Here is a 15,826-nt window from a genome sequence, read left to right as displayed (position 1 = left end):
CAACATTTTTTTATCCAACCACTGGAATTAAATCAAAACCAGTGCAATTTTCATTTTATAACGAAATGTTTGCTCAGGACTAATATTGTCTTGACAAGCTGTGATTGTCTTTATAAATGTTATGAGCAGTATCAGAAGATTCAGTGGCACAGCCAAAGTTGTGGATAAAGCAGGAGACGAAGGAAGCTGGAGTTATTTCTCACAGCTTTGGGAAGTGTTTGGGAAGCAAAAATCCATTGAAGCATCCATGGGTGGTGGGATGGTTAATGAGTCCCAAATAAGAGAGATTTAGGTGGGATATTGGGAAGGAATTGTTCCCTGGGAGGGAGGTGAGGCCCTGGCACAGGGTGCCCAGAGCAGCTGTGGCTGCCCCTGGATCCCTGGCAGTGCCCAAGACCAGGTTGGATGGGCTTGGAGCAGCCTGGGACAGTGGGAGGTGGGAATGATATGATCTTCAAGGTCCCTTCCAGCCCAAACCCTTCTGTGATTCCTTGAGTGTGATTAAATGGTGGTGCCAAGATTTTGGATGAACTTTTCCTTTCTTCCCACCCCTTGACCTTGTCCCCCTGCACCCCTCAGGCTGTCTTTGACTGCGTGGTGAACTCTCTGAAGAACGTCCTCAACATCCTCATTGTTTACATGCTCTTCATGTTCATCTTCGCCGTCATTGCCGTGCAGCTCTTCAAGGGCCGCTTCTTCTACTGCACGGACGAGTCCAAGGAGCTGGAGAAGGACTGCAGGTACAGCTGGGAGCAGGGAATGGCTGGGAGCAGCTTCCTCCAGCTCCCCAGGCTGGCCCAAAGGCAGGGATTTGCTCAGTGGGAAGAGTCCTTTGTAAATAAGAGCAATAATTCAGCACAGGTACCCTGGAGGTGAATTTTCCCTTCTTTTTCTTTAGCAGCTCTGTCATTCCTGGCTCTGATCTTCAGCATACAGGGGAGGCAGCTTCTTTCCTGGGAAAGCTGAGTGTGATGTTTGAGAAGGGATTGTGATAGTGTGACTCCTCTTTCTACCTGTTGCCTCCATTCTTAGAGCTCTTATGAATTAGAAAAACACACTGAATAAATAATCAGAAGCGTGGGACGTTAAAGAGCTACTAATTAGCGAGGACAGGGACAGGATGTGAATATCTTAAAAGCCCTGTCATGCTTTGTTCTTCCCAGCAGGCTGACAAGGTATGTTGTGCATCTCATTAGCTTTTTTCTTGGCACCCAAAGCACCTCCTCAGCACTGTCCTGCTCTGCCCATCCCTCTCCTGCTGCCTGGCACCTGCAGGGCTCATCCCTGCTGGGGTTCTAGGGGCTGTCAGTGCAGTTCTTCCTTGGAAAAATGCAGATAAATTACTGAACGGAATGTGAAATTACAGACTAGGGTAGGTTGGAGAGGGTTCTCCACATGCCAGACCCCTCAAAGTGGGATACATTTAGGAATTAGATCCAACCCTGGAGTAGGAGGCAGAGATGTTTCCCCATCAAGCAGAAGTTTCCTGTGGGGTCAGACAGTTGAGGGGCAGGCATGGTGTTAATGGCTGGCTTTGCCTAATGAATGAATGAATGCCCTGATTAAAATCTCTTTCATTTTCAGGCCTCAGGTCCAGTTCCCATAGCTAGAACTGGCTCAAAAATTGGCTTTTACTTCTGTCATGGACTTTAAGGGAGTCCCTTTGTCTTTAACCCACAGCACGGTCCAGACTGTGCTGCTGGGGCTTTCCAACACTCCTGAGTGCTAAGGAATGCCTGATCTGCTTTAATTCTCTCATTGGCTCCAAATCTCTTTTTTTCTAGGGGTCAGTACCTCGATTATGAAAAAAATGAGGTGGAGGCACAGCCCAGGGAATGGAAAAAATACGAGTTCCACTACGACAACGTGCTCTGGGCTCTGCTCACGCTCTTCACCGTGTCCACAGGGGAAGGGTGGCCAACGTGAGTACATGGCCCTGGCAGGGGCTGATGGTGCAGGTAAAGCAGGTCCCCAGAGCTCTGAGGGACAGCAGGTGACCTGAGAAATGAGAAAAGTCTTTTATCAGCTAAGTTTTGTGTGATTATTCGGTGAACCAGCAGGCAGAGCTCTGCATTTTCCTTGGTGCTCTCCTGAGCTTGCACAGGGATGCTCAGAAAGTTTTCAGTTCTTGCTTCAGGCTTTTGGACTCACACACCTTTCTCAGGGGTGAAAATGATAATGGAAATGGTAGAAAACTAAGGGGAAAAAATGTTGTGAGCTCTGCTGAAAGTCTGCTGGGCATGACAGGCCCCAACTGACATTTCCTGTTCAGCACATGACTTTATTTTGGCACACGTGGAGTGCAGTGTGTGGCCAGGGCTTCTCTGCCTCCACATTCCACTCTTTCATAAAATAAAGACTGAAACAGCATCAGCCTCCCTTTTCCAGTCCCTCACTGTGTTCCCCTACTTGGATGTCATCAACACCTCCCTTTTCCCACTCTTACTCCATCCCTGTTGACCAGAGAAGAAAAGCCAGATCCAGCTGGATCCTCTCCCCTTCGGGAGGTCAGGGGGGATCAGTGGATCTGGGCACAGCAAATCTCCACCATTCTGCAGAATGGTGAGAACAAAGGGTTTCCTTAAAAATATCCTCAAGGAAAACTTCTTCCCAGCCTCATGGATGGGAGCAAGCTTTTCCTGAGCATATGTGGAAAACCCTGCACGTGAGTGAAGGCCAGGGAGTGATTCTCAGGGGGTCCTTGGTGCTTTCCAGGGATTGTGTTGACCTTTCCTCTCTCTTTGCATTTGCTTGCAGTGTGCTGAAGCACTCAGTGGATGCCACCTACGAGGAACAGGGGCCCAGCCCTGGCTACAGGATGGAAATGTCCATCTTTTACGTGGTGTATTTTGTTGTCTTCCCTTTTTTCTTTGTCAACATCTTTGTGGCGTTAATCATCATCACCTTCCAGGAGCAAGGAGATAAAGTGATGTCAGAGTGCAGCCTCGAGAAAAACGAGGTACCCACCTCTTGTAACTCCAGAATTGGTGTTCCAGGGGCTCAGAGCCCCTGGGTACTGGTGGAAGTCCACTCCCTGTTCCCCCTGTGCTGGGGGGACTGGAGAGCAGTGCTTATTGGAGGGTGTGGTGTAGAGACCAAAGAAATGAGTGGCTGTTTCAGCTTCTGCATAAAACAAACCCCGGGAGAGCCCTCAGGTGCTTCCTGTTGGGAACCACTGTCACACATCCCCCTGGACCACACCACAGTGAGGATGGGGAGGCCCTGGCAGAAGCTGCCCCATCCCTGGCAGTGCCCAAGGCCAGGCTGGACAGGGCTTGGAGCAGCCTGGGATGGTGGAAGGTGTCCCTGCCATGGCAGGGGTGGCACTGGATGGGCTTTAAGGTCCTTTCCAGCCCAAACCATTCCATGATTTTATGTTTGCTCGAGTGTGGAGGGGTTGAAGGAGGCAAACCTTGAGGGCAGACCTCAGAAACCAAATTGAGGTTCAACTGCTGTGAAAACTCCTCTCTCCAGCCTGGTTTTGTGCCTGGCTGGGATTTTTCCTGCTAGCAGCAGCCAAAAGGAGATGCCTTGAGAAGAGTGTAAGACCAGGGCAGAAGAAGCTGTGAGGCTTTTCTTTAAAGCCCACAAAAATACCATTGTTTTCCACTCAGGGACTTCCTGAGCTGGTTTTTCTTTAGTTACTGGCATCTGTGTATCTTCCTGCCATGGGTGTATCCAGTTTCCTTCTCAATCCATGCAGATTTTTAGCATCTGCAGCATCCTTCCTCCAGGGTCCCACAGCCTCAATGACCTCTTTTGGGAAGAACCATCTCTTTTCATATATTTTGAAACTGGAACCTGATTTTTGATGAAAAGAGATGAATTTTGAAGTGATTTTTAATTAGTTCCTTGTTTGTCTAAATGAACAAAAAGTCCAAAATAAAGCAGAATATTTAGAGAGCTTTACCCATGTTATTTTCCAACTGAGCAGAAAGTGATCTCAGACTTGAAATTCTTATGTAAATTCAAGTTGAGAAAATGCTCCAGAATCAAAACCTCTTATAGAAAGCAATTTTTATCACAGTTTTATATTCATAATAAAGTGAACAGAAATAGCCAGTGAAGGGGATCTCTGAGAGTTCCCCCAAGTGCTTTTGGTGGATGATTTATTGGTAAATTCAGTTCTCATTTTATGAAACATTCCGAGCTGTTTGGGTCTTGCTGTGTGTGAGGACACACCCGAGTTCCACAATACTTTTTAAAAACCACAAATAACATCTTTACCAATCCTCTGGTTCCTATAATCACCCATCAGGAGGAATTGGAAATGTTTTTAGAAGTGTGAAGGGATCAGGACCTAGGAGGAGCTGGGCTCTAATGGAATGAGGTAGGACTGCAAGGGGTATAGGAATGTTATAGGGTAAATATTCCAGGAAAATGGATCAGGATTTGGGGGTCCTGTGCTGCATTTTACAGGAACAGCCAGTACTCACTTGGTGTAAATGCTCTGCTCACTCTCCCAACCACATCCTGATGGATAAAGACTTCCAGCCCTTTCTGTGGCACCTTTTCATCCCCTTTTTGTTTTGTAGAGGGCCTGCATAGACTTTGCCATAAGTGCCAAGCCCCTGACCCGCTACATGCCTCAGAACAAGCAATCTTTCCAGTACAAGATGTGGAAATTCGTGGTGTCCCCTCCCTTTGAGTACTTTATCATGGTCATGATTGCTCTCAACACCATCGTCCTCATGATGAAGGTGAGTGGGATCTCCCTGAATCATGGAATTTTGGGCTGTTGGCTGGAGAGACTCTCACCCTGAGAGCTGGGGGTCTCAGCAGAGCAGCCACCACTCCCCATGTGCCTGATGGGATTCCTTTGGCCCCTGAGGGAGGTGGATTCGCTGGGATGAGATCCCACCATGGGGTTCCCTGCAGAGGGGTGGTTGGGCTCAGCCCCTTTGGTGTGTGACCATGGGATGGGAACTGGGATCTGCAGGTCCTGATCTCCAGCCCAGCCTGAGCTTTCTCCTGCAGAGCAGGGTCTTGGCGCTGCTCAAAGTCCAGTCAGGCCATGGAAATTCAAACTGAAACAGAGTAGGGTTAGATGGGATATTGGGCAGGAATTGTTCCCTGGCAGGGTGGGCAGGCCCTGGCACAGGTGCCCAGAGCAGCTGGGGCTGCCCCTGGATCCCTGGCAGTGCCCAAGGCCAGGTGGCACAGGGCTGGGAGCACCTGGGACAGTGGAAGGTGTCCCTGCCATGGCAGGGGTGGTCTGGATGATGTGTAAGGTTCCTTCCAACCCAAGCCATTCTATCATTCTGTGAAATTACTCAATTTTGGAACAGCATCAGGCTCCTGGGATGTGATCCAGAGTGGGGGAAGAGACACAGGTGGATGATGTCCCCTCCTATCCCTTGCCTGTCTTAGACTATCTTTACAGTCAAGGGGTCTCCATATATTCTTAATGGAAGAAACAGTTCTGCATTTATCCTCTGGGTTGGAAAATGCCCTTCCTCCCTCCTGGTCCGTGTGTGCTTACAGGGGGATGTCCCTCAGCAGCAGTCTCCACTGCTGGGGATATTCCTGCTGCCCCCTCAGTACAGGATGGAGCAAGAGAGACAGGAATAATTGTGTTGTAACCCCAAATCCTGCTCAAAGTGAGCACAGAATCCTGACTAAAATGAGCAGGAATCAGCTGGGCAAGGTTTTACTCTGTCAGTGATCTTCCAGTAACAGCCCTTCTTCCATCCTGCTTTAGTTCTATGATGCTCCAGAAGCATACGAAGAAATGCTGAAATGCCTGAATATTGTGTTTACATCCATGTTTTCCATGGAATGTGTGCTGAAGATCATTGCCTTTGGTGTGCTGGTAGGTACCTCTTTTCCCTCTTGAAATGCTCACATTTTGTGATGCACGTTTAAAAACAAACAAACAAAAAACTGCCTGACCTGTGCTGGCAATAAAAAAATAACCCCTGGATCCCTCTATTCCCCTTGTGTTCTCATTTGGCAGAATTATTTCCGAGATGCCTGGAATGTCTTTGATTTTGTAACAGTGTTGGGAAGTATTACTGATATTTTAGTAACAGAGATTGCGGTAAGTACAGTTTGCTCAATTTATTTCATTTATAAACAAAGCTGTGCCCTGTCAAGACACTGAACCTTCTCCCTTACCAGCCTTATTCCCTGGAGCTGCCTCTGGGAGTCATGATGGCCTTGGCTGACCCTGTTCCATGAGCTCTGCTTTTCCATGGAGCTGAGCACAGCTGTCTGCCCCAAAGAGGGAAGGCTCTGATGAGAAGCACAGTGCTCGTGACTCTGCCAGGAAGCAGCTCCCTCTCTCCTGCAGCAAACTACTCCATCCCCAGGCCTTTTCTGCCTGTTCATGGAAAAATCCTGCTGAATTTAGAGAGGGAAAAGACCAATGGGATTCTGCTGTGTTAATGTGGGAGGTTTTTTGCAGGGCACGTGTCTGGCCCTTGGGGTTCCTGCCCAGTGTGGGTCACAGGGCAGGGTGAGGGTGAAGGGTAGTGACAGGGACACAGGGAAAGGAAGAGGTGAAGAGTCTGGACTGGAGGAATGTTCCTGTCACAAAAGCTCTGTGGGGCTATGAATAAACAAACAGCTTTCACATAGGATTTCTGGCCAGCCCTACAAGGGCTGCTGTCTCCCTGCTAACAAGCCTTGTACATCTCACAAAGTGGCCAGACTCATCATTAAATTCTGAAGGATTTTTCCTTAAGGGCAGCCAATGTCTGTCTCAATCCCTGACAGTCTGATATTACCTGATATAATTTGCTCCTCTCCTGTCCCAGTGCATGTTGTAGCTGATGATGTATCAGAGTGTGATGAATTTGAACTTGACCATAACTTTTTTCTTCAGTCCCAGGGGTTTGCCTGTAGATCTGTTTTGTGTGTGCTCAGAACTGTGCTCCCCATGTTCCTTTACAGGTGGTGGTGAAGACCATGTGACTGTTTCTAACAAAATGCATTTTTATTTAATCTCCTTGGTACAAAATAATGCACAAACCCCCAGGTTTTCCTCCCCATACAAATGGTGTTCATTTATCTGCTGGTGAATCCTGTGTTGTAGGCTTTGGATTTTGTTTTCAGTGCAGCCAGGCTGAAGTTACTCAGCTCACCCTCTCTGAGTGCTGTGGGAAGGCTCAGGGTGCTTGTCCCCACTCCCTCTGCCATGGGATGTGTTTTCTTGCCAAGGACACCCAAACCTTTGCCATGGTTTGAAGATTTGTGAAAACATTTGCAAGTCAGCCACAAACAGACTGAAGCTTTTCCAGCCCCACTTTGGCCACTTTTCCTGGGAGGAAGCAGCACTGACAGCTCACACGGGGTAAGGGAGCCTCTGGTTGCTCCCAGACTGGTGTCTTCTCCTTCAGGAAGGTTTCTGCTGCTCAACACCAGGCCCACATGCTGCTAAATCCTCATTTTTGGAGCTATTTCACAGGCAAGGAGCAGCCACAGGGCTGCCCTTCCCTGCTCAGTTAATGGGACATTGTCTCTCCCTCCAGCTCCCACAGGCTGGCCCAGCCAGGGAACTGGATCAGGCTGGGCTCTGAGACATTTCAGCATCAAAACCTTTGCAGAGTCATGGGAGTTACCCCCAAAACTCCAATAAGGCTAAGCTCCCAGGGACCCATGTGCCTTTCCCTTCTCCTCCCAGGTGGGAAAGAAGAGTTTTTTTGGTTTATGAGCAACTGGATATATTCAATACTAAGAGAGGATTTTCTGAAGGAGGTCACCAGATTCCCCTGGCAGTGTCCAACATGGAGCTGATCACAAACATCTCTCATATAAAAGGCACATGTCCCCAGGACCACTCCAGCCCTGAGCTCTCAGTCCTTTGTGTCTCTGCTCTCTCTAAATCCTCTCCCTTCTGGAGCACCCAGGAGGGTTGATCTCTTCTCCCAAGTAAGAAGCAGCAAGGCAAGGGGAAACAGTCTCAGGTTGCTCCAGAGGAAGTTGAGGGTGGATATTAGGAATAATTGCTTCATGGAAGGGGTGGTCAGGCACTGGAATCCCCATCCCTGGAGGGATTTGAAAGCTGTGTGGATGTGGCACTTGGGGACAGCATTTAATGGTGGCCTTGGCAGAGCTGAGGGAATGGTTGGACTCAATCTCAGAGATCTTTTCCAACTTGAACAATTCCCTGATTTCTGTGTAGCCACCAGATCTCCCTCTCTGCTTTTCCCTTCAGACAGAGATTGCCCATGGGTCATCATCCCCTGCCACTTTCCTTTCTAAACTTGGTTTTCAACACTTCTTTGATGCAGCTCCTGCCTGATCTCACTCCAGCAGCCCTCCATCCCCAGGGGACAGCCACCAGCACACGCTTCCCTAAGCCACACACATCCATGCCAGCCTCCCCCAGGGACAATGGACAGGGATCAGAGGGATCTGCACAGTGCCCTGAGCAGCTCAGTTTGTGTGCAGGGGACACTGATGGCCAGGCCTGAACACCCCTGCTTTGTTCTGGCACGGGGTGTTGGCAGTGGTGGCCTGATAATGGGATTGATAACAGGACTGATAACAGGATTGGTAATGGCAGCTGGAAGGATGCCCCTCGTGGAATTCATTCCACTTCAGCCAGTGCAATGTGGTGGATGTGGTCTTGTACCAGGCCCTCCACTGCCACTAAAACCTTCCTGCCCTCAAAGCCAGATTGGACAGGGCTTGGAGCAACCTGGGACAGTGGGAAGTCCTTGCCCATGGCAGGGGGGAAGGAAAATGGGCTTAAAGGTCCCTTCTGACCCAAACCATTCCAAGATTTTATGATTCTCCCCTTCCAGTCCTGAGGATGGAAAAGCAGCAGGAGGATGCAGCCCTCTGTTCCTGCCCCATGTGGCCAGCTTTGGGAAAATTTATTAAACTGCAGTTTCACCTGATTTAAATACTGCTGGCATTGAGAACATGTCGCTGCAGGCCCCCAGCTGGGTGATAATTAGTATTGACTCCATGATTCTCAGAAGGCTGATCAATCACTTTTTTATAATAATTAAGAAACCCATCACCCTTACAGACAGTCAGGACACAGGTGGACCCAATTGCTCCTCCAATCCAAACACCATCACCAGTGGCTAATTAAGAAACCACCCTTTGGTGGTTAACACAAATCCCCATAACACATTCCACATGTGCACAAGAACAGGTGCAGCAGGTTAAGATAAGAATTGTTTCTCATTCTTTTCTCTGATCTTCTCACAGCCTTCCCCAGGTTGATGCCTGGGAAAGTTGTGTCTGCTCTCTGTGGCCAGGGAGCTGCTGCCACAAGAACCAATGTAGAAAAATGAACCAATAGAACCAGTTTGATCCAATTTTGAACCAATAGTTCCAAAATAGAACCAGGTTTAGAAAAATGCAGGAAAAAAGGGCTGAAAGAGCCAATGCAGAGATGTGAACGTGCAGGGATGGAGATGAGGAGCAGGAGGGGCCTCACTCACAGAGCATGGCCCTGGCGTGGCCTCTGCCCAATGCTTTGCAATTCCAGGTAGGGCAGAGCAGGAATTAAAGGCTGGGGGTGAGCATCCACTCAGCTGCTGCTGAACCAGCCCCACCTCACCTTCCTCACCTCAGGGCACTCTCCTGGAGCAGGGAAAGAGCAGAGAGGAGAAGAGCTCTTGGATCACCAGTCCCACAGCTGTGTCCCCAGCAGGGAATGGCCCTTTCTCCATGTGCCTTCCTCAGCTCCAGCCTGCCCTCCTCAGCTGGGCAGAGCTTGGGGCAGCCCCTTCAGTCCCTCCAGCCCTCCTGAGAGCCATTCCCACGGAGTTTCCTCAGCTGGGAAGTCCAGGTGACAGCCCCAAGGTGACCCTGACTGCCAGCCTGCAGCTGCCCTTGTCCCACCACCCTCCAGGTCCCTGTGGAGATGTTTCCTAGGTGGGACACTGAGCTCAGGCTCACAAATTGTTGCCACAGCACCGTTTTCCTCCATATTTTCCAGCTAGAAGTATTCTCCAAAGGTAAATAATCCTGGGTGGCCTCAAATGAGAGACTTGGCTTCCACCAGCCTTGTTTGGTACCTTTAACCCTCTGAGAAGTAAAGACAAAAGGAAAAGAAATGTGTGGATTAATTGCTTTGTTTTAATTTCCCTGGTCATGTCACGTGTAATTTACTTTGTGATTGTAGTGGAATATCTATTTTTTTATTTCCTCAGGCAAAAGCATGAATGTCAGTTTTTTTACCCTCAGTAATTGAGGGAAGAGAGGTGGGATTAAGGAAAAGGTGTCCTTGTGGACACAGTCGGCCTTGGGAGGCTGAGTGGGTGTTTAGCAAACTGACATCTATTTCTATGCCTGGAAATATAAAAAGCCATCCTGAGAAGTGTTTGTGAATTGTCTCCAAATTTGCATTACAAACTGAAATGCAAATAACAACTGCACTGTCTGTGTTACCTCAAGGATCTCCGAATCTCTTTTGGTTCGAAGCATTTTTTATTTCTGGAGTTCCCATAAAAATAACACCTCCCCCGATAGCCCAATGGTTTTTTTCCAGTGAAATTTTTCAGAGTTTCCTTTTTGCTTGTCCTGATTACTCATTTTCTCTTTTGTTTCCTGTTTTTGTTCCTTATTTTCCTTATCTACCTGCTGAATCACGCCATCCAATCAACATACAATGCGAAAACCATGTCTCCGTCTGTATGTTGTGCACCTGCTGCACAAAAAAAAATATAAAACTTTGTAAATAATCTTGCAAATATCCATCCATGACAACATCACATATAGGACACGGTTGGTTTCATTGAATTTAAACAATTCTTTAAATTCTCTGCTTTGATTTTCTCTCGTTTTTCTTTGATTTGATACGTTTTTGGTTTGGTTTTGGTTTGTTTTTTTTTTATGAGAGTTCTGATTGCACTGGTGGAAAAGCCTCACTGCGGCGTGCCCCAAAGCGGCTTCTGCCCTGCACCTCCCTCCCTGGGCTCACTGGTGACCTGAGCAGTTGCCAATAGCCCGTCCCTGCTCCCTGTGCCACCCCTGTGCCAAAGGGGACACTGCCACTTGCTTTATTTCCATGGGAATTGAGAGGAGATGGCCAGGGAAGGATGTTCTGCACCTGGAAACGCTGGGGTTTGGAGGTGGTGGTACCAAATTCAGCTCTCTGTAAGTGGGTTTGGCTTCTTTTTGGATGAGAGGATGGAGGTTTCTGCTGAAGGAAGCACCTGACAGCCTTACAGGGGTTTTAACCTATGTATTGTAAGGCAAAATATTGGGGTGATGGCAGACTTGCTTCCCTCAAATCAAAACTGATGGGAAAGAAGGATCTTAAATTTGAAAATTCTCTGTGACATCAACCCAAAGAAGAACCCATGTTGCCACCACGGTGGACACAGTCACTGGATGCAAACCCAAAACCCCAAGTAAAATGAATAAATCATGTTATGACCAGAGCTGAAAAGTACCAGGAACCAGATCCCACTGGGAATTCAGTGCCAAAATGCAAATTTACTCCAAAAATACCTTCAGAAATATTGAAGTTTATCTTTGAAAATCACCAATTGAACAAAAGAGAATCCATAAAGAAAAATGCAATCAGAAATATATATATATTTCCATTCTTAATAATTTTGGCTATGAGACCAAAATCTTCTCAAAAATCCTTGCTCAGCCACCTGACACCAGCTCTTGGATCTGTGAACATCCACGTTTCCTGTTGCACAGTTGCTGTTAAGAAAGAAATCAGGGTGAATTTTTATTTCCAGGCTGCACAGAAGCTCCATGCATGTTCATGGAGAGTCCTGGGGGGAATCTTCTGCTGGCATGCAGCAGAGAAAAAGACAATGTGTAAGTTCAAAGCTTGCCCAGTGCAAGCCAGGAAGGGAATCCTCCATGGTGCTGGATCCCTTCCAGATGTGTGGGAGCACTCAGGATAAATTTGGAGACTTTGTTTGCTGCACACTTGGCCCAGGCAGCACAGAAAAGGGCTCTGGCATTAGCTGTGAACATAAAAACATATTGGGGAAAAATCAGTTTGCTAAATTTTGGCTGCTGTCCCTGTTACTGGTCAAAGATTGAAAAGCTCATTCTGCACTTTGTTAGGATTGGGGTTATTCCATAGAGACAGGTCCAGGCTCCTTCAACCACCTGGCATCCAGGTGAGGACTTTAGAGCACCTCTGGAGCTGCTGCAGTGACACAGCAGGAGCAGCAAAGCTGAGAGGAATCCTGGAGAGGAGGAGCTGAAGGCAGAGCTCCCATCTCTGCTCTGGGACAGGGACAGGAGCCAGGGCACGGCTGGGGCCGGGCCAGGGCAGCTCAGGCTGAGCTCAGGGCAAGGTTCTTCCCCCAGAGGGTGCTGGCACTGCCCAGGCTGCCCAGGGAATGGGCACGGCCCCGAGGCTGCCAGAGCTCCAGGAGCCTTTGGACAGCGCTGCCAGGGATGGACAGGGTGGGGTTGCTGGGGGGTCTGGGCAGGGACAGGGGCTGGGCTGGGGGATCCCTGTGGGTCCCTCCCAGCTCAGGATGTTCTGTCAAGTAGGGAATGAGGCATCACACACAAAATAATTTTCCCAGCATTCCTGACTCAGGATGGAAGCACTGATAGGAAGTCCCTCCAAAGGCAGAGTCCTCTAGACACAGACAAGGGTGGCAAAAATCTTCAGCCTCTTAAAATCAGCAGTGGCTTCCCCAAGCTCCAGACGAAGCCATGACCCTGTGCAAGATTCAGGAATACTTCAATACCATGGACATTTAAATGGGAACTCAGCTATTTCCTCATCAGTAATTCCTTAACTAATTTATTAATAAGGTAATTCTTGTTGATGCCAGATGAAGAGAAGTCCTAAAGCTTCCTGAGTGATCCCATTCTTGGCTTGGTCAGATGCCTCTTCCTGCAGCTCCTTCTGTGTCCCTCTGGACAGAGGGAGCAGCTCCTGTGCTGGGCAGGAAGCCACTCTGCTGCTGAAGGCACTGGGACATAGATCCAGGCCATGCCTGTGCCCTGCTCTTTGTGGCTTTCCTGATTTTCAGCATGGAAAACTCTGGAGCCCCCAGAAGAAGCAGGACATGGAGATCCTGGAGTTCAGAGGAGGTCATGGAGCTGCTCCAAGGGCTGGAGGGGGCTCTGGAGCCAGGCTGGGAGAGCTGGGGGTGCTCACCTGGAGAGGAGAAGCTCCAGGGAGAGCTCAGAGCCCCTGCCAGGGCCTGAAGGGGCTCCAGGAGAGCTGGAGAGGGACTGGGGACAAGGGATGGAGGGACAGCACACAGGGAATGGCTCCCACTGCCAGAGGGCAGGGATGGATGGGATATTGGGAATTGGGAATTGTTCCCTGGCAGGGTGGGCAGGCCCTGGCACAGGGTGCCCGGAGCAGCTGGGGCTGCCCCTGGATCCCTGGCAGAGCCCAAGGCCAGGCTGGACAGGGCTGGGAGCACCTGGGACAGTGGGAGGTGTCCCTGCCATGGCAGGGGTGGCACTGGATGGGCTTTAAGTCTCTTCCAACTCAAAACATTCTGGGATTCTATGAAAGCAACCTAAGAAAGGATAACAGGGCAGTGTCTCATAGTGGGACAGCCTTCGAGGGCAGCTCTTCATCAGTGGTGTTTATTCTCCCTGTTTCCCACTCTTCCCAGTTTTCTCCAGGCATGCATGGCCCATCTCCTGTTGTTGGAAGTGGTGGCAGTGCCTGGCCATGCCCAGACCCCCAGGCTCCCTTCAGTACCAGCCCTTCCTTTTTCAGGAAAATACTGACAGGCCAGGGGGAAATGATTTTCCAATCCTAATTTATTATTTCTCAGATTGATGATAAAATCCTAAAGCTCTGGTGCCTGTTGTGAGCACCATGAGCATCTGTGCAACAGGAAAGCAAAAAAAACCAACCTGGAAAGGATGACTTTGATAACCCAGATATCAGATCTGTGCATGGCACAGAGGTGGCTCGGTGGGAGGAGAATTGATGCCAAAAACTGTTTTACCTGAGAAATACAGCAATGTGGAGTTTCCCCTTTGGCTGCATGCCATCCCAATTGCTGCCTGGAGAGTTGAGGTGTGGGAGGATGGGTTTGGTCTGTGGGGTGCTGAGGGTGCCACACACACACGTGGAGCCCCTGCAGCCCCCAGCAGTGTGGGGAAATGGCCTCTCTCTCCGGGCAGTGCTGAGAACGGCCCTTCCAACATCCCAGGGTGGTGGGAAGGGGATTTTCCTGGGTTGGGAGTGGCTCCACATGGAGCTGAGGCTTTCACTGCTCTTTAGGAAGTGGCAATGCCAGAGTTAAATAGGGAATGTGGGGGGAAAAATAAATCTGTGGACTGTTTGTCCATCTGAATCCCAGATTGAACCCTTTTCCCATTTCTATCCCTTTTCCATGGTAGCACTGGGGTAGCTCAGCTTGCAGGGAGCCCAGCCCAAAGAGGTGTTAAACATCCTGGCAGCTGTGCTGATGAGGTTTTAGCAAAGCCTGAGCAGGACAATGCTCCTGCTGCTGGGCCGCAGTTATGTGGGAGGAGGGAGATCCCACAGGATCCCGCAGAGATGGATCCTGTGCCCCTGCTCCTCCTTGGAGCCTAAGGATTGTGCACAGCAAAGATCTGGCTCGAGCATTGCTCTGAAGTTAAAATCAGACTTTCAGGCCCAAGTGCTGCCAGCATTACACGTGAGGGCTGATCCAGTTCCCACTGCTGGGGAGATGTTCCTGATTAAAAGGGCTCATGGTTAAACCTCTGCCCTGCCCTGGGCCTGGCTCACAGTGGGAAGAAGAATCCCATTAGTGATGGTCCCCATTACCCAGCTGGGCCCCAGCTCTGCCCCAGAGCCCTTCCCTGGCCCTGCCTGCTCAGGTGAGTGCAGCTGGACTGTTGTGAAGGGAAGGTAAGCGCTGTGAAGACAAAACTGCAGCTGATGCTGAGACAAACTGGACATTTTCAGTGCCTGTTCTACTGCCCAACCCAGGGGAATCCTCGCTCGTGCTTTGCCTGCCAGAGATGGCTTCTGTTGCTGGCTTGAATGAGCTCAGTGTTGTCTGCTCCTTCATTGAACATTCCTGTGCTTTTCTCTTTTCTCTTTATTTGAAGATCGAGTCTGATTTTCGGTCTGTGCCTAACTCTGAGCTGCTTGTGTTTTTAACCTGAGAGAAACCGAGTGCATGCCTGAGACTTGAGTTCTGGAACTCTTTGATGGGATTGGTGGAATGCAATGCTAATGGCCCCAAAACTGAGCTGGCATTGAAAGAATCCATAGATCCAACAAGCCCCCCAATTTCAGCATGAGCTCTGTAGCCAAATGAGCAAGAAATGTGGGTCAGTTCAAAGTGACTTCTGGTAAAACAATAATCCAAGGGAAATTTTTGCTCATCTTTACCAAGCAGAGCTCCTTATGATTATATTTGCTGCTTCACTGCTCAATAGTTTAAAGTGGGATATTTTCTCTCTTTAGCTCACTCAGTCAAATAAGTGGCTGTGATCAGAGATCCACAAAAAAGTGAATTATGGAAACAGGGAATATTTTTTCATCTCCTTAAAATAGGAGGGCAAGAGGGATCTGGCTTTTGCATGTTTTGTTTTGGAAAGAACCCTCTCTAGATTAGCTCGTTGGGGCAAGAATCCTCTTTTCCCCAAAGGAAAGAAAAACAAAATGGGGTGAGGGGTGGGGAAAATCCTAGAAAACAAATGAAAATCAGAACCTGCCTCCAGCAGTTCTTTGATCCACTTGTGCAGACACATTTAACAAGAATTTGGAAAACCAGCAGGTTCCTAAGGCATCTTCCTGCTGGTGAAAGCTCCACCTCCCCAATTGACTCGCTGCCCTTGATCCATCTTCCAAACAATCTTCTGGTGCCGTTTCTCCTTGGCAAACTTGTCCAGTTCCACACTGTACAAACACTGGAAACCTCCAGGTTGGAAAACATCCTCATTCTTCCAAGGATGTTTGAATCTT

At 49.0% G+C, this 15,826-nt stretch overlaps 1 protein-coding gene across 1 annotated transcript in view; it reads left to right on the top strand.

Annotated features, from left to right (window-relative positions):
- Window positions 1-15,826, top strand: part of LOC115910801 (voltage-dependent N-type calcium channel subunit alpha-1B-like) — a 328,893-nt gene that overhangs the window by 266,222 nt on the left and 46,845 nt on the right. The window contains 7 exon segments of the mRNA XM_030961242.1: window positions 580-740; window positions 1,785-1,922; window positions 2,758-2,959; window positions 4,536-4,700; window positions 5,702-5,812; window positions 5,957-6,040; window positions 10,684-10,689. Of these exon segments, the coding sequence (XP_030817102.1) occupies window positions 580-740; window positions 1,785-1,922; window positions 2,758-2,959; window positions 4,536-4,700; window positions 5,702-5,812; window positions 5,957-6,040; window positions 10,684-10,689 (867 nt within the window).

This window comes from Camarhynchus parvulus, chromosome 17 (assembly GCF_901933205.1).
Source record: "Camarhynchus parvulus chromosome 17, STF_HiC, whole genome shotgun sequence".
NCBI lineage: Eukaryota > Metazoa > Chordata > Aves > Passeriformes > Thraupidae > Camarhynchus > Camarhynchus parvulus.
The sequence above is the reverse complement of the archived record's forward strand: the minus strand, read 5'-3'. Positions and strand labels throughout refer to the sequence as shown.